The 26,071-nt window shown below is 33.4% G+C and overlaps 1 protein-coding gene across 2 annotated transcripts in view; it reads left to right on the forward strand.

Moving 5' to 3' along the window:
- Nucleotides 1-24,928, forward strand: part of Helq (helicase, POLQ like) — a 47,095-nt gene extending 22,167 nt beyond the window's left edge. For both annotated transcript variants that reach the window (XM_077803612.1, XM_026411938.2), the window contains 7 exons: nucleotides 4,268-4,487; nucleotides 5,907-6,064; nucleotides 7,643-7,741; nucleotides 10,814-10,987; nucleotides 12,784-12,897; nucleotides 14,025-14,159; nucleotides 20,510-24,928. In XM_077803612.1, coding sequence (XP_077659738.1) covers nucleotides 4,268-4,487; nucleotides 5,907-6,064; nucleotides 7,643-7,741; nucleotides 10,814-10,987; nucleotides 12,784-12,897; nucleotides 14,025-14,159; nucleotides 20,510-20,617 — 1,008 coding nt within the window. In that variant the 3' untranslated portion in view covers nucleotides 20,618-24,928. The remainder of the gene's footprint in view (nucleotides 1-4,267; nucleotides 4,488-5,906; nucleotides 6,065-7,642; nucleotides 7,742-10,813; nucleotides 10,988-12,783; nucleotides 12,898-14,024; nucleotides 14,160-20,509) is intronic.
- Nucleotides 24,929-26,071: the final 1,143 nt, after the last annotated feature.

A 26,071-nucleotide genomic window follows, 5' to 3' on the forward strand; every position in this document is an offset into this window, starting at 1 on the left:
TCATTCAAGTATTACACATACTTGGGTATTATTAGAGTAATACATCCAGTTCTCTTTTTACCCTAAGTTATTAACTCTCTCTTAAGCCTCACAGAGTGATCTTATCTATAAAATGAGGATAAGATGGTCACTGACTTATAATGGTTCAAATTTTGATCTTTTCCCAAGCTAGCACTATGTGCTATGGTAGCTCACAGGGTGCTGGACAGTGATAGTGAGCTATAACCTAGTCAGCCATGCAATCATGAGAGTAAACAACCAATGCTACACAGAGTACCATGTTGCTAAGTTATGATGTTAATTAGGCTAGGTATATAAAATGCATTTTTAACTTATAATATATTCAACTTATGATGGATTTATTCAGGATGTTCATTGTAATGTGAGGAACATCAGTAATTGTAGGCACTATTGCAAGACTTGTTTGGAAGCAAATCCATGTATAATAAATAGGAGAGTTGCCAAGGAGTTAATAAGGGAATGAGAGAGATCATAAAGATCATCTGGTTTTAGTACATATACGTATTAATTAAAGTAACAGACCCAGAGAATTAATGATCACTTTGGTTATTCAGTGAGTTATGATTAAGATGGGACTGTAACTCAGATTTCTGACTTGTTGGCCTATGCTCTTTCCAGTGTGCATTGTATATGTGGAACATTTGCTGAGTACACATGAAACATTCACCAAGACAGGCAGTATTACAGGCCATAAAGTAAGTCTCAATAAATTTAAAAGGATTGAAAACATGGAATATGGTATCGAATGACAATAGAATTAGTAGAGTATACATCAACAATAAATAGATACCAAGGAAATACCACATATTCAGAAACTAAAAACACTCTTTAACCCATGGTCAAAGAAGAAATCACAAGAAAAATTAGAAAATATTTTCCATATAATGAGGAAAAAAAGCAATAAATCAGAAGTAGTGAGATGAGAATAAAGAAGTGCTTCAGGAAAAATAAAAGTGCTTCAGGGGAAATTTTATAGCTTTACATGATTATTAAATATAAAAAGATCATAGTCAATGATCTAAATTTCACTTTAGAAAGCTAAAAAAAATTAAAGAGGAAGTAAATAATACAGATACAAGAAATAGAAATCAATGAAAACAAAATAGATAATGGAAAAAAATTAATGAAACCGTAAGCTGGTTCTCTGAAAAGGTCAGTAAGGTTATCAAATGGGTTGGTCAAGAGAAAAGAATGTATAAAAATACTAATAGAGACCATATAAACAGTTAATGTCAGGAATGAGAAGAAGATAATCAGTAAAGATCCTAGAGACATTAAAAAGATAGTAAGGGTTTATCCTTGAATAAATGTATCCTTAAATATTGTATAATGAATGAAACAACTTGGATGAAATAGGAAAAAATTTTGAAGGATATGAATTTCCAAAATTAATTGAAAGAGAAATTTAAAAATACAAATGTATTTTCAAATCTCTTGTCTATTTTTGTAATTCAGAACTTTCTCACAAAGACAACTCCATATCTATATGACTTCACTGGTGAAATCTATCAAACATTTAAGAAAGAAATAATACCAGTTACACACATATTCTTCCAGGAAGTAGAGAAAGAACTGCTCATCTCATAAGACCAGCATTATTTGATACCAAAACCAAATAAAGATGTTAACAAGAAGACTACAGACCAGTATCTCTAGTAAACATAGATATGAAAATCCTTATCAAAGGAGTAGCAATCCCGGGCTGGAGCTGTAGTTCAGTGGTAGAGTGCCTGCCTTGCACATGTGAGACTGGGTTCAATCCTCAGCACCACATAAGAATAAATAAGATATTGTAGCCATCTATAGCTAAAAAAAAAAAATTTAAAAAAGTAGCAATTCATCAATACTTTATAAAAGTACTATTGCATGATCAGTTGAGGTTTATTCCAACAATGCAAAATGGGTTCAATATTTAAAAGTCAATGTAATTCTTCATATTGATAGAACTCAGTACCCGTTCATGATGAAAAAACTCAGTAACTAATAGAGTAAAAGAGAACTTTTTCAACATAATAAAGAGTGCTTATTTAAAAATCTACAAGTCTTATCACACTTAATAGAGGAAACCTAAATATTTTTCCTCTAAGATTAGAAAAAGCAACAGCATTTGTTCTCACCATACTCTTCAACATGTTATCCATGGTCATGGCCAGTATAGTAAGGTAGCCATACAGACTGGAAAAGAAGACATAAAGTCATCTGATTTGCTGATGTCAATGAACTCAAGGAAAGTCCAAAGGAGTATGCAAAAACTATTGAGAGTATAGTTAACATTGTCATAAGATACAGGGACAACATAATGAAACAATTATGCTTCTAAATGCTTACTGTAAATAATTATAAAAACAATTCCATTTACAGTGACATCCAAAAAACATAAAGTACTTTGGGATAAATTTAACAAATATGTGCCAGATCTATACACCGAAAACTATAAAACACATACTTAGAAAAATTTTAAAAGATTTAAATGGAGAGAGATGCCATATTCATGAATTGGAATATTTAGTTTTACTTTTTCCCAAATTGATTCATACAGTCAGTGCAATCCCAATAAAATTATCAAGAGATAATTTCTGTTATTATATTTGAAGAATTGGAGGCAAAGAAAAGTAGGTTGTGTAGGCTGCTTTTGACCATGTATCTGTGCTTGCATATTCTTTTTTTCTTTATTTTTGTGGCACTGGGTATCAAACCGAGAGCCTCACGTCTGCTCTTCAAGTGCTCTACCACTAAGCTGTGCTCTTTTTATTTTGAGACAATGTCTTGATAAGTTGCCCAACCTGGTCTTGAACTTGCCATCCTCCTTCCTCATCCTTCTGAGTAGCTGGGATTACAAGCGCACGCCGCCATTACCAACTGTAATTATATTCTTCATGAAATTATTTACTAATGACCTTGCCCCACTGGGATGTAAGCACTGTGAAAGCAGGGCTCACAGTTTCTTTTTTTTTTTTTTTTTTTCCATTCATCACTGACTCCCATCCCCTGGACAGTGGTTGGCATTTGGACAACACTCAGTAAATATTTAAATTAATGAAATTAACCTTCGAGTTAGGTATGAGTGAACTTGTAGGTTGGAGCATCAGTGAAGCTTTAAGAAGCTTTGGAGAGGCAGAGGCTAACCCAATAGGGAAAAGTCACTATTGTCAAAAAGGTTTTTAGAGAAGGATAGAAAGATAACATGAAAGTAGTAGAGGAATCAAGTAAGATGCCTCATCCACCCATCCACCCATCCACCTAGCCTCCCACAAGGTTAAAAGTAATCAGTCAGGTGGGAAACAATACAGAAACTAAGTACATTTGTAATCCACAAATCAATTTGAGTATCAATTCTTGGATATCTTAAAAGTGCATTTTTAGTTTAATTGAATATTAAGAATGATTTTTATTAGAAGGAAGAAGAGAAGCAATATAAAATGTGCCCTATAATATAACTACTAAAATTTTCCAGTTGAAGTATCATCAAAATTATAAGAGAAAGAAATATACTTATTGATTTACTATATTTTAGTATAACATGCTGATTTCATTGAAATTGACTCTGAATGAATTATTTTAATTCAAAGTCAATTGTGCATCTGAATTCCAAATGGAGGGCTGAGCGTTACTTATGGTCTCCATTGTTAAGCAGTAAATAATAAGGGGTGGGGGAAGGGGCGGTGAAAGACTGGGAAAAGACCATGGGAATGAGAGAGAGAAAAAAAGTGGTAGAAACATACTATTTATTTACAAGAAAGTTAACCTTTCAGGCAAAGTTTTGCCTGATCCTGTTTTAGTACATCCTGTTTTAGTGGATTCTTTCAGTTACATTTTTCATCTTTCTTTATTTTTAATGCAAGTTTTAGAATTAAAGGATACTTTCACAGTTGGCTTGAAAGGGCAAAGAGAGGTTTCTGGAAGGAGGTTGGTGGGAATTAGTGAAGATGCATTGGGCACTAAATAGCACAGCTTTGGAGATATTGTGAAAAAAAAATTATTTAAAAGCCTTAAGAGTTTTTTAATGAAAAATATATATGTGCTTTCACAAAAAAAAAGCATGAACATGATATCTTCTTCCTTTAATTTTTTTTTCTTGTTAATTTTTAGATTAGTTTATAAAATCATATGCAACTATATAGATTTTATACCAATTTTTTATTTAAATAGCTTTGAATTACAGAAATAAATAATAATCTTGCTTAATGTACAAAATGATGCCTTGAATTTAAGGAAAAAGCTCTGATGATGTCCTGGATTGTTTCAGATTGCAACAAATCTTGATGATATATATCACTTTATGAATGGTACATTTTTTGCGGTTCAGCAAAATACTTTATTGAAAGAAAAAAGTCTCTGGGAAATAACTGTCGAATCACTTGGATACCTGACAGAGAAAGGACTCCTACAAAAATATACTGTTCTGTCTGAAGAAGAATTGCAATATAATTTTCGTATTACAAAATTAGGACGAGCTTCTTTTAAGGGTAAGAGAGATTTAGGTAAACTCATACCTCATTATTAATCTGAGGCAATGTATTGGAAAAATGCAAATTAAATGTATCTTTCTTTAAATTGGATTTGTGATTTCATATTTATAAACATTCGTTTTATAAGCTGATAAGCTACTTCAACTTTCAAAAGTTAAAAAATGTTTTGAATCAAAAGTAAATTAAAATACTGCAAATGTATATAGGGGAAAAGATGGTGATCCCACTTTGATACCTCCCTCCCCATTAACCACACAGACCTTGAAATCCTACCAAGAACAGCAAGTTGGTTTATATTTTCCCAGACCTATTCTGTGCTTTTCATTTCAATTATTAATACATGCATTTATACAATTTTAAGTTTTTATTTTTAAAGAAATAAATCATTCATATTGCTATGGAACTTATTTTTTTGCTTAATATGATATCTTAGAGATTACTCTATACCTAAAGAGTTTCTTTCTCAATGGTTATATCATAATTTACTTAATGGAAACTAATACACTTCTGTTGTTTTAAAAAAAATCCCAAAACTCAGGATTATATTAAGGAAAGTTCCATACTCAGTCCTATTTACACTCTCTCAGGAGCTACCACCATTAACAGTTCAATTTATGTCATTATACAGTCATACACCACAAAACAGTGCTTGAGTCAACAACTGACCACATATACAATGGTAGGCCCATAAGCCCATAAGATCGTATCACCAATGGTGTTTTCTCAAGGATGAAATGTCTCTTTATCATACACAACTGTATTTTCATGTGTGTATATATGTGTGTATACATATGTACTTTTTTAAAATGGAGTCATTGGGGTTTTTGCAATTTGCTATTTTCATTTATAAAACATAACATCTTTTTTTAATTTTTTTTGGTTGTAGATGAACACAATACCTTTATTTATTTATTTTATGTGGTGCTGAGGATCAAACCCAGTGCCTCACTCATGCTAGGCAAGCGTTCTACCACTGACCCACAACCCCAACCCCCACCATGAACATCTTAACAGGTCTATTCCTTTTAGTCTATCACATTTTTTTTAATACCCTAGTCATCCATAATATGGATATAACAGTTTAACTATTCTTTATTGAGGGAAATTTGCATTATTTCTGATTTTTCTCGGTTGTGAATAGAGCTGTATGGGCATCTCAATTTATGTATTTTGTATTATGTACATATGGAAATGTTTCTCTTGGCTAGATTCCCAGAAATAGAGTAATTGGATCAGAACTTATTAAGTATTGATTATTCTATCAAAATGGCCTCCAAATAAGTGAAGATTACATAGTAAGAGACTTTGAAGACTTTTTGTTACATTTAGTTAACTTCTAAATAAGACTTTATTTAAAATCAGCTCGTTCCTCCTTGAGTAATTATGAAAGATGAAGTATCTTTATCTTTCTTTTAGGAACTATAGATTTGGCTTATTGTGACATTCTCTACAGAGACTTGAAGAAAGGTCTTGAAGGGCTTGTGCTTGAAAGCCTTTTGCATCTCATCTACTTAACAACTCCCTATGATCTGGTTTCTCAATGTGACCCTGATTGGATGATATACTTCAGGCAGGTAAGAATATAGGATTTTTCTACTTAGGCTACTTAGTTTATCAATGATGTTTGATCTTTACTTTTTTTTTTACTCTATTAAGATATATTTATTGTAATCCTAGCGGCTTGGGAGGCTGAAGCAGGAGACTCATGAATTCAAAGCCAGCCTCAGCAACAGCGAGGCACTAAGCAATTCAGCAAGACCCTGTCTCTAAATAAAATATAAAACAGGGCTGGGGGTGTGGTTCAGTGGTCGAGTGCCCTAGAGTTCAATCCCTGGTACCAAAAAAAAAAAAATTAGAATTGGGCCTTTTTTGTCTGTGAGATTTTTTTAAAAAATAATATGACAACAACATTTTTGGCTTATTTAACTTAAATATTACTTTTCTTTTATATATAAACATATTATTATCCAAAAATAAAGGTACCAAAAAACAGGATTATCACTGATCACATTCCCCCAAAAACAGTTCTTCTAAAGTTTAGTGACTTCTGCATTTTATAATGCTTAGAGTGTAAAGAAAACAGTGAAACTATCACTGATGAGTGAGAATTTAGTTATATGAAAGGTCTGTCAGAGCCAAGCCTGATGATACTCCAAACCCAATGACATTAATACATATAAAGGAATATTTATTTTATTGCCAGTACCAAGGTAGAACTAGCCCCACTTAACAAACCTAAATGATAGAGTATATACTTCATTTTGATTTTACTGTGACCAGGCTAGCTGTATGAACACACATTATGCAGAAAGAGTATATAATTTCTATTATTATTATTTTGATACTAAGTATTGAACCTAAGCCTTCATGCATACTATATCTCCAGTCCTGCAATATGTATCTTTTTGCAGGGTGTGGGGTGGTGGGTACTAGGATTTAACCCCGGGATGCTTTACCACTGAGCTATATCCCAGCCTTTTTTTTTTTTTTTTAGTTTTTGAGACAGGATCTTCCTGAGTTGCTTAGGGCCTCACTATATTGCTGAGGCTGGCCCCAAACTTATGATCTTCCTGCCTCAGATTCCAAAATCACTGTGATTACATGCATGTACCACCACACCCAGCTAGCATATAGCTTTTAATCTCAGGAAACTAACTTCTACTTTTAATGTCATCTTTTTAAATCATTACTATAAGATTTCTTTAAGTGTTGCTATATATAATGCAGTTACTTTCAAAACCTTTCCATCTTCTCCCTCTCCCCAGCCATCTGTAGTATTAAACAATCACATGGAAACCAGTATTTGTGGCCATGTCTTTAAGTAGAGTCATGTATCACTTAATGGCAGATATGTTCTAAGAAACACACTGGTAGGTAATTTCATTACTGTATGAACATCAGATGGCTATGACATTACTAGACCATGTAATCTTATGGAACTATCATCATATATGTGGGCCTTGACTCATTTTGCCACATGAGAATATAACATATTCTTTTAAAAGTTGCAATATTTATAAATAAAATCGTCATTTTTCATATCCTTTAAAATCATGAAAATATGATTTCCAAAGAAATGCCAGATTTGTTTCAAATGGCACATTTTTAAGTTACATTGATTTTTTTTCCATGTATGTATTCTTTTTCTACAGTTTAGTCAACTCAGTCCAGCTGAACAAAATGTAGCTGCTCTTCTTGGAGTCTCTGAAAGCTTTATTGGGAAGAAAGCATCTGGTCAAGCCATCAGGAAGGTACCACAGTCATTTTCCCTTCCTAAATAATGAAGTTCATTCACCAAAACTAATACCATTAAAAAAAAAAAAAACTAATACCATTCATCTCCTTTAGTGATTGGATCTTTTTGTTTCATTTTTTTTCTTTAAATTAATATAATTTCCATTTTGCTATTTAAAACATATCTTTCTGAATACCAGAAAAGTAAGAATTTTTTAAAGGCTATTTCTGGATGGTGTGATGGCCATTTTTTTTCTTTTTGATATTTTTGCATTTCTGTCATACATGTATAAGGCTATCATAAGAAAGGATAAACCTTATTAATCTACCCTTTTTTTTCTTTACAATGGTGTACACAGTTTTTAATTCTGCAAAGCAGACAGGTACAGTGGTCTAGGGTCTAGTCAGAGCTAGTTGTACTTACTATTAAAATAAACAAGTCCTATAATCAACAGTTCAGGTGAGCTTGCTGTGGGCTTGCTGCAATATGTCAGCTGGATTTGCAAAGTCTGAAGAGCATCTTGGCTCTCATTAGTTTTGGAAGAGTCATCCTGAAATAAGCACAAATGTTAACAACACTGATAAAAAAGACCCAGGTTCAGAAGGAATCCCTTTTTCCTCAATTATGCAACTTTGGGCACTGGGAGAATTGATGACAGATGGAGGAGAAATAAAATGTTAATCTACTTTTCTTAGGCTACTTGTTACTTATATAATAAAAGTACTAAAACATTTATAAAATATTTTCACAATATCATATGTTCCTAAAATAAGTTCAATTCAAACAAGCCAATATATTTTACAGAAATTTACATCCTATTGGGTATCAGGGATTCTAACATAGGACAGGTCTAGATGTTTTTGTTGTTATTTTTTGTCCTCAAAAAACTTCAAGTTTAGTCCTTGTAGTAAACAAAACATTTAGAAGGTTGAAGTGGATCAGTTAATATTCTTTTGTGTGATATCTTATAATGTTTCACAATTCAGTCGGTAGGCATGAAGCAAGTGTTTAATGCATATACTAACTTTAAGAGAAGTAGAAATAATTCTGTGGTAACCATACCTTCAACTTCCTTAAGCTAATATCATTTTTTCTCATAATATACTTTTTCATTTTTAATTTTATTTTTTAATTCATCTTTCATTGAAACAATTATCTTACTTGCCATTTCCCCTATATCTTTTAAATTTATGTAGACAGTGCTAATTTCACTTTGAAAAATGGAAGATGGTGTTTACTTGCATTTGAATTGAATGGTGCAGCTATCTTATGCATTGCTATATCATAAAATTAATAGCATCTATATTTTTTTAACAATTTTTAAGTTATTGATGTACACAATAACTTTATTTGTTTTTATGTTGTGCTGAGAATAGAACCCAGTGCCTCACACATGCAAGGCAGGCACTCCACCACTGAGCTACAACCCTAGCTTAGCATCTATATATTTATATCTACAAATATATAAATTTATAGATATGAATGTACAATTATATATATTTATAAATATATAGATATATGATATAGTAATATATCTATTTTAAACATTCATATTTTTATAATTTCGAGGGATAGATCCTTCTGAGCTGCATCTGCAGTTCTTTTTCTTTTTTTTATTTTGAGACAGAATCTCCCTAAATTGCTGAAGCTGGGCTTGAACTTGCAATCCTCGTGCCTTAGCCTCCCAAGTTGTTGAGATTACAGGCATGTGCCACCACACCCAGCTACATTCTTACAATTTTTAGATTAAGTCTTTTACTTTAGAAATGTCTATGTTGTTTAGACTTTCAATGTTGAATAAAAGTTTTTCTTAAAACAAACCTTTTATATCCAACTCTAAAATGTAAAGTAAAAACAAAAATCATATTATTCTGGAACTCATTACCAAATAATAAACATATGCAAAATCATAATAGAACAAGGCATCTTTTAAAACTTGAATCAAGGATTTAATTTTGTTATAGTTTATGGAATATAGTCAATAAATGTTTATCAAATTGACAATTAAATGTGTAAAGTAGTAGTGTATGGATTTACCTTAATTATGAATGGATTAGTTAACTAATTCAATACCTTAGAAGTATGATCATTGGAATCCGAAAGAACATGATATATACTTAAAATCTAATTGATTTCTCCATATTGAAAAAGAACCCCCTTTTAATATCTTACAAAATATCTTAAAATTGGCACAAAACATCTTGCCACATAATAATTATATTTTTTTCTTGGTTAACAAAATAGGTTCTAAGCAAAACCTACATTAACTCAATTTATAGTTAATAGTAAAGGTACATTAAAATTATGAAATTAAAAAGCTATCTTGTCCTACTTGCTATTCAACTAAGGTTTTTTAGCTTAATACTTTTCAAGAGTGATCCAGCATCAGTATGCAGATTCTATAACTCATAAATGCTCCAATATATCACCCTGAGTTCTCATTTCGAACACCATTTAGTAGAAGGTATCATTTTACATTCTATACCCCCTTTTTTTCCTTCAGGTTCATCCTTGTTTTCCTTTAATTTTAAGCACAAGTTATTTTCTCAGTTAATTTGATGCTAGCAAGGAAATACTTTACTCAGAAATAGTCACTAAACACCAAAGATACCACAGGCAAAAATATGCACAGAAACAGAAATCTTCAAAAACAGCAAGCATTTTTCTCTTTTAATGTTTTAACTTTGGGAACATCAGTTAATTTATCATGATAATATGGAAATCATAGCATAATATTCACTCTTAGTTTACAATATAGGCATGCTTATCAACATATTTATCAACATGCATTTATGTAATTTATAATAGCAGTCACACAAATGTACAATTTATAAATACCACAGTAAATATATACAAATCTCTACAGCTTCCTCCCTGTATTTGTTTCCTAGTGTTGCTGAGAAGGAAACCATCCTTTGCCTCTCTCCTGTGTATGGGTTACTGGCAATCAAGTGATAATCAGTTTGAAGCTTACATTAGAAATTAGTTTTATTTCCTTGGAATCATTCTATTCTTGCTGTCCTATAGTACAGCTTCATCCACTTTACCTGTTGTCCATCTGGGTACATGAATTTATTTGTCTTTCTAGAAGGTGGACAAGGACATTGTCAACAGACTCTACCTGTCTTTTGTTCTTTATGCCTTGCTCAAAGAGACCAACATTTGGAGTGTATCTGAAAAATTTAACATGTCTCGAGGATATATACAAAATCTACTTATGGGAGCTGCTTCCTTCTCATCCTGTGTGTTACATTTCTGTGAGGTAATTCCACTAAACATATAATTTATACTTGGTACATCTTCTTGTTTTAACTGTTACTAAACCCACTAATAAATACTGACAGTATGTCAGTATTCCTCATTGTTGACTTATTGTGTTATTTCAAAGCACTCAAAATTTATCTAAAAAGTATCTTTGTTTTTATCTGCCTACAAAAGAGTACTATATACATACTGATGGTAAAGATATAAAAATTCCTGAATTAACTAAAATATAAAGTAAGTAGAAAGTGCCTAGTTAATCTACTTTTAAGGCCATCATTAGTATTTTTCAGGTATTTCCTCAAAAATATATAACAAAGGATTATAGACTTTCCTACAGAGATAATTTTTAATTGAATTTATAACATAAACCATTTTTCCTACATTTTAATTTTTTATTGGATAGCATAGTAATCCTTTCCATGTTTGTGTCTATGCTCAATTTTTAAACTCTTTCCTCATGAATTCTGTTTTTCTAAGATTTAAATTTACTTCATTTTTTATACCTTAAACATCGATGTTCTATGTATTTATATGACAATTAATTCTGTCATATGTACTGATGAAGGGAGTAAATAATCCAAAAATACTTGGCTTTGGATTGAATGATAATTATTTTAGCAAATTTACCTTTCTAAATATAATTTACTTAGGACGATTTTTAAGTGTTAGTTTATAATCCCTAATCATATGCCAGTTAAGCATCAGACAAAAATTACAAGTTATAAGGTGAAACAAATTTTTTAAATGTATATTCTTAATTTTTTTGTTTGTTGTTCTCCATAATTAAAATTGCTCTCCTTGATATTATTTCCCTTTGTGTTATTTAGGACTGAGGGTTTGAGCCTAATGGAATTGCTCAAATAAAATAATCTATACATAGAACTTGAAAAACAACTGTAATTTGATGGCTGATCCTAAAAAAAATCTGATAACTTATGTTCTCAATGTATTTTTAATATTTTAAAGTGTTTTTTTCTTTTAAAAAGTTTTATAAGTTGTATAAAATAGTATACCAATCATATTAGTAAATTATATTTAACTACAATTAATAGGAAAATTTAAAAGAAGTTTAGCCAATAAAGAAAAATGATTATCTTATGTAACAGGAAGGCAAGAACTAATGCAATTCCAGGGTTGATTGATTCAGTAGTTCTATTCATGGTCTTCTTTTTACTCTGCCATCTTTATTGACTACTTTCTTGGTGGTCTCGATATGGCTAGATAGTGCTATTACATGCATCACAAACTCTCACAATGGCTGGAATGAACCTTTTGATAAAATAAACTACTATTATAGAAATTTCAAACATACAAAATAGATAAAATGATATGATCATTTACCCACCAAGAGTTAATAGTTATTGATTCATGATTTCCAGTATTTGTGAAAGTTTAATAATGCTGCATTGAACATTATCATGCATTTGAATCTTTCCATATTTAATATTTTGTCTTCAGGATAAATTCCTAGAAATAGGAATTATTTTTAGTCACTTAGGAAAGAAAAATCATTCACTTTCTGATGTTTTGATAAAAATGAATAGAGCCCTTTCTATTCACTTGTTTTTCAATTTTCAATCTTTTTCCACCTCCCTAAACTAGTTCATCCAGTTCCTCAGAGTCTCTGTCATGTTTCCTCTTAATAATTTGGCCTGGAATAATCTTTCATCTCTGGTTTAATCCATGTTCCTGAATTTAATAAGATAATATCCTATCTGAGCCTCATACCACACAAATTAAACTTGGAAATAACTTACAAAAGTTAAATTTGATATATTTCCTTGCATTCTACAGGAACTTGAGGAGTTTTGGGTTTATAGGGCCCTTTTGGTAGAACTTACCAAGAAGCTGACTTACTGTGTGAAGGCAGAGCTAATCCCTCTCATGGAAGTGACTGGAGTCTTAGAGGTTAGTAGCTTTTCAATTTCTCAACTGAAGATTATTACAAATAACAAAAAAATTAGGTTTCATTATTTTGTGAAGTCTTACTACAGGGCAAGTGATAGAGCCTTGTTGCTCATTTTTCATGGCGAGATATATATGGCATTATGTGTGTGCATATATACACATACACATATATACATATATACATACATATGTTCCACTTATATATATGCAAATATACATACACACATATGTACATACACATATATGTATATATAAATGTTTTTTGTGTGTGTGGCTCCCATGACAAATAAGCAACAAGGCTCTATCACTTGCACTGTAGTAAGACTTCACAAAACAATAAAACCTGACATATATAATAAAAAAAATATATATATATATATATATATATATATATATATATATATATACATATAAATACACATATATGTGTGTGTCTGTGTATTAGTTGCTGCTGCCATGGCCTTCCAGAAATCCACTGCTAATTGGGAAATAAATCTAATGAAAAATCTCAGTTGTGGAAAAAAAAAATAACAGTAGAGATGGGAGTGACTCTCCACAAGAATGTGCATGCTACCACATCACTTCCTTCCTCCATTCCAATGTGGAATTACCTTCTCTTAGTTTGTACTCAGTGCTTGTTTAAGGTAGTGATGATTCAGTGACAGCAAAGGTCATTTATGTTTTCTAAGAGAGTGGTTTCTATTTTTAATTAATTTATTCTTTATTATTTAGTTCTTAATTCCACTGAGAAAACACACACACACACACACACACACACACACACACACACACACACACACTGGTCTCCTGAGTAGATGATGAGAACATTTGAAAGATATCAGGCTAGAACATTTTGCTTGAAGAACTTTATTAGTACCATTAACCTAAATGCCTTAATGGCTTTCTCATTCCTGATTTTAGCACACATTAGCTAACTTAAGCTACATAAAAAACTACATGCACTCAGATTGGAACTACTCAGCTGCATCTTTAAAGTTGTTTAGGATTCTGAGGTGTTATCTCTTCACACATAACTACTTTATTATCTTAGTTTATTCCTATCTCTGTGTATGAATTTTTTCCTAATTTCAAATTCTCATCCTACTTATTTTTGTAACACTTTTTAGGGTCGAGCAAAACAGTTATACAATGCAGGTTACAAAAGTCTAATGCATTTAGCTAATGCTAACCCAGAAGTGCTAATAAGGACAATTGATCATTTATCAAGACGCCAGGCCAAGCAAATTGTTTCATCAGCAAAGGTAAGCAAGGAAACTATTTTTTAACTTTTATTATAAATTTCGTAGTATTATTTCCTTGTACTTTATACTTCAGAACAAAATATTTAATATCACATGAGTTTATTTTGATAGAAACAAATATATGTATTCAGAATTTGTGAGTACAAATACTGTACCTGTTATGACACAAGGCTTGCTAAAAAGAACAGACTTCCTAAAATGTAAAGACAGTTTTGAATGTTCGTTGAAGTATAGGAACCTTAGAAATCATTGAGTTCTGCCTCCGCAGTCTTTTCACAGAAGTTCTTTCCTCAGCATCTCTGACATCTGGTCTTCCTACCTTGAACACCATCATTGACAGGAACTTTTTAGACACTGAGGAAAGAAAAAAACATTCACTTTCTGATGAATTCACTTTCTGAAAATTCAGTTTCTTCAATTTTCGGGTGCTCTTAGTATTACAAAAATTATTCCAATATATTGAGGCAAAAAAATTTCTACCACTGTACTGGAGTACTACCCTCTGAAACTAATCTATTATTTCATTCTTTTTCTTTTTTGAAGTACTAGGGCATTCTACCACTGAACTACATTGCCAGATCTTTTGGAGTTTTTTATTTTAAAATACAATCTCATCAAGTTGCCCAGGCTGGCCTTAAATTTGTGATCCTCTTGCCCCAGCTTCCTGGGTCACTGGGATAACAGGTGTGTGTGTGTGTCACCATGCCCAGCTAGTCTTTCATTTTTATGGTAGTTTTTCACAGCTCTCATTTTGAAAACAGCTCTCTTTGCCCCAAAGAGTTTCTGTTTTATGTATGTTTCCTCATCCATATTAAATAATGTTGTTTTAGGCCATTCACTATCTAGGTACCCTTTGCTGGATCCAATCTGGATTACCATTGCCCATCTGTCTACATAGGTAAAGCTATTACTCAATAATTTGATTTATTTCTTACTTAGTCTCCACTATAGTTATAAATCCGAAATTGTTTGGCTTCTTTTAGACTTCATTGTTACATAATTGCCATATATAAAACAGAAATAGTTAGAAAATAAATCTTACTTATTTGAATGGGGCTCTCATTGAATACATTACCTTAATTAATCTTTATAATGACCCTATGTAGTGGGCAGTGTTGGTACTATCCCCAGTATACAGATGAAACCACTTAGATGGTCTTTGTCCCATTAGATTAGAAGTTCTTTGGGTTGGTGGGAAGAACAAAATTATAGTCAATTTCATTTCTATAGCACCTAGCACAGCATTAAGTCTATAATATGTGTTTAACAACTATTTGAATGAATAAATGAGACCTAACGAAATTAGGTGATGTATACAAGGAAATAGGAGGTAGGATAGCCAGGACTGTAGGGTTAGACTGTATATTATTAAGGCTATAAATGGAGCTGTAGTAACAATGAACAAAATTAGTGACTTTAAGTTAGAAAAATTTATTAGACAAGTTTAAACATAAATAGTTTAGAGGTGACATGGGAATGAGTGGTGTATCCAGGGACCAGTATTCCTTCTTTCTTGTTGCTCATTCTTAATACAAGGCTTTCATCTTATAGATTAAGATACTTTTTCTGATTCAATCTCTTCTACTTTCCAGCCAGATTAAAGAGTAAATGGATATTTGCAGCAGGATTTTGAGTATAGTATTGGGTTATAAAATTGTAAGTAAGGCCGGGCACAGTGGTGTATGTATGCCTGTAATCCCAGTGGCTCTTGGAGGCTGAGGCAGGAGGATTGGCAGTTCAAAGCTAGCCTCAGCAACTTATCAAGGCCTTAAGCAACTCAGTGAGACCATGTCTCTAAATAAAATATAAAAAGGGGCTGGGGACGTGGCTAAGTGGTAAAGCGCCCCTGGGTTCAATCCCTGGTACCCCCCAAAAAATTGTAAATAAGGAATCCGGGATGGAAATAAGGAAATGAATTAACATTATTTTGAAGTTATACATTTTTTGGCAGGAATGCCACAAAAATTATGTGTATCCTTCAGTACATCATATCAGGAGCCACATGATATCATTTTTGTTCCATTGCTGACATTAACTTAGACCATTTGGTTTAAGGAAGTGATGTTTGCCAATTTCTTTCACTATAAAGCTATTATTTTCCCTTTTGTGATTAGTAAATATTTGGGGAATGGATACTTTTAAGATTGTAGTAGATAGCCTATTCCTTATTAGACTTTCACATACTCATTTTAGCATGTACCAGTGATTTTCTACATAACTCAGTTATTTTCTTAGTTATAGATGGACACAATACCTTTATTGTGTTTATTTTTATGTAGTGCTGAGGCAAGCACTCTACCACTGAGCCATGATCCCAGCTCCCCCGTTACTGGAGCTTTCAACTGGAGCAACTGCACATGGCCTTTCCATGTGGCTTGGGTCTCATTACAGGGCAACTAGGTTAGGAGAAGGAACATCTGAGGAGTGAGCATTTCCAAGAGATCAAGGCAAAAAATGCAAGAAATCTTCTGAACTAACCTCAGAAGTAACACAGTATCATTTCTGCTGCATACAGTTAGTTACCAGTCATTAGACCTGGATTGAAAGGAAGGAAAATTAGAATCCCACTTCTACATGAAAGGAATGTCAGATAATTTGCAGTCATTCCCAAAGCCCTCCCTCTGGTCATAGATTATCTACATTTCTCTTATATACATCATATAGTCAATCCCAAAAGACTTTTCCAGTATGGCATCAGACATAGGTTCATAGGAGTACTTGCAGTCCTTCTGCCTCAGCCTCCAGGTTCAAGGTACAGTATTTCTCTTAAATCAAGTCCACATGCGGGTGAAGTACCTTGATACAATTTCACAAGCTCTTCTCAGTGAGGACTTGTGAACTGAAAAGACAAAGGATACAATGGTGAAATCAGAGGTAGGCTAACTACTATATATGAGCAGTGCATTGCAGCAATTCTAAAATCTATCCAGGCATTTGTAACCAGTTCCTTTATTAGGAACCAGTTCTCTCTGTAAATTATTCCTGACTTTGGGTTTCCTCATCCAAATCAATCTTCCTTTTCCATAAGTAACAGCCCTTGCTATTATGTGCATAAGTCTGCTCTTATAGAAGTTCAGGAGTCTAGGGTTAGTGGTACAGTGCCTGCTTAGCATATGTGAGGCCCTGATTCAATGCCTAATAAACACCAAAAAAAGAAAAGAATAAGAAATTCAAGAGTTCAAAAACTCTTTGTATTTTGTACTGTCTCTCTTTTTTATTATTCAATATAATTTATTTCTTTTAAAATATTGTGGTTTCTTATTTATCTTTCTATAATCTCCATGTAACTTGGCTTTCTTCCAGCATGGGTGCTGTGATCTAAGAGCAGTTAAATGACCTTGCAGTGTTCTCATTCCAAGAAACCAAAGCAGAAGCTACAAGACTTCTTTCAGTTGAGCCCTATCATGCAGCATCATTTCTACTGTACTCTGTTAGTTATAAGTAGATCACCAAGGCCATCCCAGAACCAAAAGGAAGAGAATTAACTCCACCTCTTAATGGAGGTGTTGAAGAATTTCCAGTCATCATTCATTTTCCACAGTCATCCTACACTACAGGACTTGTTATAGAAATTTCTCTTTTTGTATTTTTAGTTCCTTTCTCCAACATTGAGAAACTTGCTTCCTGTTTTCATTATATATCTGTCTATATTGTTCAATAGAATACACTGAAAGTAATTTCAGAATTGCTAAATTCTACCACTGATGGGGGGGGGCCTAATTTGCTAACCAGAATTCAATATTTATTTACAACTCTTTTTTTTTCATTAATTTGAAAGTACACAATAGAAATAATGTGTTGAAATGTTACTTGGGATTGTTTTTTTTTAATTTTTAAAAAATCTGCTTTGGTGTAGTTGTTATTACACAGATTTTATTTGCTTTCTTCTCTCCTCTCCCATTTTTGTTTTTGTTTTTTGGTACTGGGAATTTACCACTGAGCTGCATCTTCAGCCCTTTTTTATTTTCTGAGATGGGGTCTCATTAAGTTGCTTAGGGCCTCAATAAATTGCTGAGGCTGTCCTTGAACTTGCAATCCTCTTGCTTATGCCTCCCAAGTTGCTGGGATTACAGACATGCACCACCATGCCTGGCTCCCTGCCCTCCTTTTTGTATATAAAACATTAACCTATTTTCTTTATCTTTAAATCCAAGTACTTTCATTAGGACATGTCTTTATTTTCTCTTATTTTAAGAATTTTTAGGGGGTTGAAGTTAATATTAGTTCTGATCCTTTTGATTTTTTTCTTTAACAATTCTAATTGTATTTATATTAGATCTTCTTTGCCTATCTTCCATTTCAATATGACCGATCTCTTTTTTATATCTTTTTTGTTGTTGTTTTTATTCTCCTGATAATTTTCCCACTTTTCATATTTCAGTGACCCTAATTAGGTTTTTTATTCAGATCTGTTCTTCCTTGAACATCTGTTCTTCCTTGAACATAATTGTAGTTATTACTTTTTGTTATGAACATTTTGCCTTTTTCTTCCTATTTCTTTGTGAGCTCAGAAAAAAAAATTGTTTGCTTTGTTTGTACCTAGGATTAGACCCAGGAGTACTTGCAATTCTTCTGCCTCAGCCTCCTGAGTCTGAGTCCCTGGGATTACAGATATGACATATACCATCACACCTGGCAGGGAGGGAATTTTTATGAACTGAAGAGCTTTGATTCTCATTTCTGTTTGTTTTTTTTTTCTCAAGCAGTGATGAGAAATGCTTATGCTGTTGCATTTCTTGGACAGGGTTGCCACGTGGAATAGTTCATGAGACTCCCAGTTTAAGAGTATTATCTCAGAGTCGTGAAATATGGTGTCTTTCATGGATAGCTCAGGGTGGGGAGAAGTGTACCAAGGTTTGTGTCCTTGGAATTTTTTATTCCTTTTGTCCTACAGCATCCTAAATTTTGCCCTCATTTCCTTTTTTCTTCATGGCTCTGCTTCCAAAGGGCACCTTTCCCCTTTTAGCCAGTCTTTTTCTGAAAACTGCCTCTTAGAGTTCTCCACGTACTTTAAATACCTTCCTATAAACAGCGTTTTAACCTACCAAAATTTGTTTCCAGTATTTTTATATTACTGTAACTTTTCTCTCTCTGGAGATGATTTTACTTAATCTTAGACTCTTGGTTCCCTCTTATCACATCTGTATAGTTTTTTCTCAGCCTCACCTCCATCTCTGCAAATGCTTAAAGTAGGAGTTCAAGAAATAGATCTGAGAATTGGAAGATGTTTTTTTTCCTTTTTTTGGGGGGAGGGGGGTTATCAGGTATTGAACTCAGGGGTGCTAAACCACTGAGCCACATACCCAGCCCAAATAATATGTTTAAAAACCAACTTGGAGCTTTTTTCTTCTTCTTCCCCACCCCCTTTTTGTGGTCCTGGGGATTGAATCCAGGCCCTTGTGCCTGGGAGTTAAGCTCTCTACCAACTGAGCTATATCCCCAGCTCTTTGGTGGATATTTTTAAAACTATAAGTAATTTGAGGTAGATGGTGTTCTCTATACTATTACTGGAACATGGTTTTTGTGCAATTTACTTGTTGGTTTGTGTACTTTTTAGAGGGAGATTTATCTTACTTGGTGATCCTTCTCTCAGATACTGGAAAGTTTACTTGATTACATTTTAATCACTTTTATATAATGTGTAGTGCTATACTTTATCAAATTGGTAGAGTATTTTTTTTATTTTTGCTTTCATATTATTTTTCCCCTTTGTATGATTTTGATAAACATTTTATTATAAAAATGTTATAACAGAAGTAGTGCTAATATTTCACCCCTACATATATGAAACCCAAATTGTTCCTGCGTTTTAGAAGAAAGGGGAATCATTATTTATTGAAATCTTCTATGTGTCTTATTTTAGAAATACTTGTTTTCCTTTTTTGTTACTTTTGAAATCAACCATAGTCACTAAAGAAGTTGAATAACTTTTCCTAAAAATACTGATGAATTTTTAAAAGCATACTAAATTTTGAGGATTAATAAAATGCATATATAAAGGATTACTTTACCAGGAGCTCATTAAATTTTTGCAAAATTGTCTAAGATTTTATAGATTAAAAATTAATTTTCAAGTGGCCAAGTCTCCAATAAAACAAATCTTGGAGAGTATTAAAGCCTCTTTATTTTTGGAATACTATGCAATGATCAGCTAAAATGGTTTTAACTAAATGCCTCAGCCTCATTTACTATAATCACTTGTTCTTAAATGGCCATTTTTCAATCTTGTTATTTTAGTTTTAATGTCTAGATTATTGATGTGTAAAGATTCAGGCTTCTAATAGTGGTAAAAATGTTGGCAATTCTAGCAATGTACATTTTGGCCTCAGGTCTTGATTTTTTTATTGTAGATGCTGTTGCATGAAAAAGCAGAGGCTTTGCAAGAAGAAGTAGAAGAATTATTGAGATTGCCTTCTGATTTGCCTGATGTCGAGGCATCTTCCAGTGAAAAGGCATGAAGCTATCTGATGCACATTTTCAAATATGAATTATTTATTACATATATTTTATTAAAGAGTCCTTATGCTTTACAAATGAAATATACTTAAATTATGCATTAAGAACTATGGATAATATTTTAATATAATGCTCATATTTACATAACCTTCTACTAATAATCCATCTTCTTCAACATTTACACATTATTTCTCTGTTCAAAATCTGTCCACCACAAAATGAATTCAAACTGCCACAACCTATCTTCAAGCTTCCTTTTATTATTCTCTTACCTTTGTTGGATTTTTTTTTTTTTTTTTTTTTTTTTTTGGTGGTGCTGGGACTTGAACCCAGGTCCTTGTGCTTGCAAGGCAAGCATTGTACCAACTGTGTTATATCCCCAACCCCACTTTTTTTTTTTTATTATTTGTTATGCTGTGGATTGAACCCAGGACCCTGTTCATGCAGAGCATATGCTCTACCACCGAACTACACCCCAGCCCTCTCTTACCCATTTCTTCCTTCAAACTGGATTATTTGAAATTCCCAGAATTTTCCCTGTGATTTTTCAAACCCATCATTTTCTATCTGAAACTGGATCACTAGGGACATGCCCTCAAAGAAGATATTGGGATCTTGACCCCTCCTCTTTCACTGCTTTCTGGCTGCCATGAGCTGAGCAACTCCTCCACCCTGCACTCCCACAATAATGTACTGTGCTGCTACCGGCCCAAAACAATGGCCAAACAACTACAAACTGAGACCTCTGAAACCATGAGCCAAAATGAATTTTCCCTCCTTTTTAAGTTGATTTATCTCAGGTTTTGTCATAGTGATAGAAAGTTGACTAACATGGTATTAACACTAAAGGATATTGAAGCATGAAGACATTGAAGCAGTTTAGTTCTAGAAAAGTAGATCAGTGGGAACAGATGGAGAATAAAATAGACCCAAATATTTTTACGAATTTATAATAAACATGTTTTTTTTTCATTTTTGAGTGATTAAAAACCCAAGGATATCTAGTTTAAGCAAAAAGGAATATTTAGCCACCATATTCTCAAACTGGGGGCAGCAACAAACCTACCCTTAGGGCAATTAGAATCAGCGAAGCTTAACACCATCAGTACTTGCCACCTGTCCTCTGTCAGGCAAATTAAGACTGACTGACATATAGATTCAAGACCAAAGCACAAAGATCTCACTGCTGACAATTTCAGTTAGGAAAAAAAATAATCTGGAAAAAGCTATTAGTGGTCATTTGGGTCCATTTCCCACCCCTATGACCAGGGTATAGAATTTTGATGATTTTTTCAGAAGACAGGAAGTGGCGGTAAATGAAGAAAATAATAAGTAGTACAGGTGATACTTCAAGTCATAGTGGAAAATGTGGGTCACTCAGTGAATGGAGTTGGAATAAATGGCTACTTCACCATTTAGAAAAATATTAAATCTACTTATCTCAGACTTAATTTAAATTTTATGTATATCACATTCAGATTTGAAATTTTTGTTGCTGTCATCTGACTGCACTGACACATCAAGGAAGGTACCTGCAGTTCCTTCATATTAAATTTCAAAACATTAAAATGTTGGGAATTCCAATGTGGTATCAGGTTTTCCTTTTTTCAATGTTTTTAAGTTGTAAGTCAGCCTGTCCATTTCTAGGATGCCTAACTCCATTAAGCTCTTTCTAATGGCCACACTTATTTTGCTTAAACAACCACCACCCAAAAAAAGCTTTTCTGTGGAGCACACCCAAGTTTTGGTCAAGTATAAGCCTTTTCAAACTTAGTTATTCTCTTAGCAAATCTCCACACTGATTTTTTTTTTTTTTAGGAAGGACTGATGGAAAACCCTCTTTGGCTTTATGCTTCCATTTTCAAGAACCTTCCCATACAATCATCACTGCAGTTTCTGAACTCCATCTCACTGTGACAAGAAGTAACACCAAGCATTACTTATACTTGGTTTTCTTTGATAATTTCCAATAACATGATCACAGTGATGTGTGTATTTTCTATGGTACTCTCACTGATAAGTTAATAAACAATAAACTTCCATTTATTGAAGGCTTGCCATGTGCCAGCACTATGCTAAATCCTTTGGATAGCACTATTTAGATGATTCCTTACTGACATCTAAGATGCTATTTTTTTTTTAGGCATAAACAGGTTTATTTAGGATGATAAATATACATTCAAGGGAGAATGCAGGCCTCCTCGAGAGTGAGAAGCCATGATGTTATTTTTTTACCCTATGTTACAAATAAAATGTGGCCTGCCTGGAACCCACCATTAATAAGTGACAACCTGGACTCAAACCTGATCACACTGATTATTCTGTTGATTGTGCACATTGCAGCACAAGCTACCCAACAAATATTTGGAAAGTTGTGGGTCAAGATAGCAGGCTGAACATATCTGTTTACTCTTCCATCTGTCTAAAACCCTATGAAATAATTACAAAAAAAGATATGAAACATAGCTTAAGTATATAGTAGAGGTGGGGGGAAACAATGAAGATGGGCACTAACACACAGTTGTGATGATTAAAGAGCCAATTGGAACATCCAGGCCCTTTGTTGATGCAGAATAGCACATTTTTATAGAAGCTGCATTTTCTACATAAGCTAAGGCAGTGTTGAGGAGGGTTCTCTATGGAATCCATAAAGGAGAAAAAGATGACCTCCTCCTACCCACAAGAAAAGATATTGGCACACGCTCTCAGCATGTTAGCACAATCTGATAACAGCAAAAGCAGAGAACAGGGATTCTCAGGTGCTAAGTTTCACAAACAACCAAGAATGCCAAATATTAAGGAGGAAATGGTGGATTGGATTCTGTTTTAGCTGAACCAAACACATTAGATAATTAAACTTCCCCAAAATGAATTATATGCACATACATACACATAGCATTAGAAGCTTTAAAGTTTGTACCAAAACCAATGAGTAACCTGGCAGCACAATATGCTTGTAGTGTCTGGTGTTTAAAGTTCAAAACATTATACATTTTAGTATTTGTTTCATTTCTACTGAATATTCTAAATAATTAACCTGGGTTTGTTTTTTTTTTTTTTCTGTTTTAAGAATTTAACTTAAATGTGTGTGATTCTTGGGGTGATAAGCATAATAACAACCTGCCCAGACATGTTTGCCTTATAATAACTGAACCTATAAATTTGATATGTAGTTAGGTTGCAGATGGAATTAAGGTTGCCAATTAGGTGACTGGTGATGGCAAGGTTATCTTGAATTATCTGGGTGGGCCCAATGTAGTCACAAATGACCTTGTAAGTGAAAGAGGTGACAGGAGAGTCAGAATGATATAATGAAAGATTCCCCAGCCATTGATGACTTTGAAGATGGAAGGAGACCTTGAGCCAAGGAATGAATGGTGCCTCTGGAAGCTGGAAAAGGCAAGAAATTGATTCCCTTCTAGGGCCTGCAGAAAGAAATACAGTCCTGCTTATACCTTCTGTTAGACTACTGAGACCTTTCTAGACTTCTGACATTCAGAATTGTAAGATAACAAATTTGTATTGTTTTAAACCACTGCACTTTGTGCTAATTTGTTACAGCAGCAATAAGAAACTAATACATCTGAAAATTGCTCTTTGATATCTCTATGGAACACAATTAGAAAATCACCATTTTGGGGGATTCTTTCTGGTTGTTAGCACATGAGCAATTATGCCCATGAAAGGGTATTTTGTGTTTCTAAAAACTCTATGGAAGTTAACTATGATAAATAGTTATAAATTGTAATTTTCTCTAGTGAAATGTTTTTTTTTATAAATTGTAATTTTTATAAATTGTAATTTTCTCTAGTGAAATGTTTTGATTTTTTTACTTATCCTAACAGCAGCTTATATAAAATGTTAAAGTTCTATCCCTGATTAAAACAAAGCAACAAAAGAGATCCAATTACTGCAGATAACTGGACATTTGAATCCTTCTGAGGAGTTTTCTGAGCCATCTAATCTAGGACATCTTATAATTTTTTCTCTCTTTAAAATGGGCAGAAAGTATATTGTCATAATAAAGAGATATGCATAAAGCTATAAAAATGTAGGCTAACAGCAATTTAAGTGTAAAAAACCAGCTGTTATAATATAACATGCCAAATGATTTTCTTTTGTGGTAAAATACAATATTACTGCATGGTAGCACATACAATTGGGGAAATTTTCACAGACAATAGATTTCTCACTCTATAAAATACAGTAACACTGGTTTAATTCTGTATATATTTGTAAGCACTTTGAGAGTCATAATAAAATTCTGTTGTCCACCCAATAAATGAAGTTCAACATCATTTTGCTGAAATTTGTCAAAGCCATTTGAAAGTTCAATAAAAATATTTAAAATACAGTTTACTGAATAATTTCAATATATTTAGTTTGATGCTAGACACAGGTGGAAAATAAAGAGGTGGAATATCACACTGATAATTCCCTTGTTTCTTTTAGGCACAAGTAAAATGACTATGTGCCAATGACAGGAACAAAATGAGACAGGGACAAATGCTGTAGACCCCAGAGACAGAGTCCTCGACGAAGAACTGTGCAAGAAATGATCCATGAACTAGATGCTAAAAAGACAGGAGAATTCCGAATGTTGGAGACAAAGAAAGAAGGGCATCTGCAGAAGGGAGGACATAGGTACTCTTCCAGCTGAGGTGTACAAAGAGAAGTCAGTGAGCCACACCATCTATGTATTTGAGTTCTAGAAGAGGTTATGAGAAACCATTAAAAAAAAATCACTCATGGTTTGTGCTGAGCCATCTCCGCTTTCTCATCTGGTCTCCCCTGTGATCAATGAAAGGCATCTGTGAAACACCTGACGGAGGAGCACACAGGTGACCACAGTGCAGGCAAAGCCATATGGAGAATAAGTTCACAACCTTGGCCTTCTTGGCTCTGTGATCTGTCAAAACTAGGACAGAAAGAAAGTGTATTTAATCTTTGTCAAAAGTAAAGCTGGACACTAAAGTGCTACGAATATTCTGTGATAACCCCATAGTGAAGGGGAAGAGGTCCAGCGTGAACCGAGATCAACTTCCATTTGTGTAGGGGTGACCAGGTGTTTCAGAGGCAAATTGAGGGTTTAGGGTAGAAGACAAGGAGAGGAGTGAGCAAAGGCTGGGTTTGTTAATTGGTGCCTGACTAGAGGAAGCAAACTTCTCAAATTGTTATGCTAGGAAGGACTAGAAAAGACAGAGCAAGGCACGCACACTGAGACTTATTTCTTCCCTGAATGTTTACATTTCAAAAATGCTCTCAGGTCCTAGAGAAGCCATTCTGGCTGGTTGAAGATCAACATCTCAAAGGAAGAGAAGATTACAATGGCAAGCTTTCTAAAGGAACTGCTCTATAGCTGGTAGGAAGTTCAGGGGCCTATTAACAGGTGTAGCTGGACCAAACTATTCTCTTGGTAGTGTTGACTTCCTCAGGCAGACATTTTAACAGGGGTT

This window comes from Urocitellus parryii, chromosome 10, assembly GCF_045843805.1.
Source record: "Urocitellus parryii isolate mUroPar1 chromosome 10, mUroPar1.hap1, whole genome shotgun sequence".
Classification (NCBI taxonomy): Eukaryota; Metazoa; Chordata; class Mammalia; order Rodentia; family Sciuridae; genus Urocitellus; species Urocitellus parryii.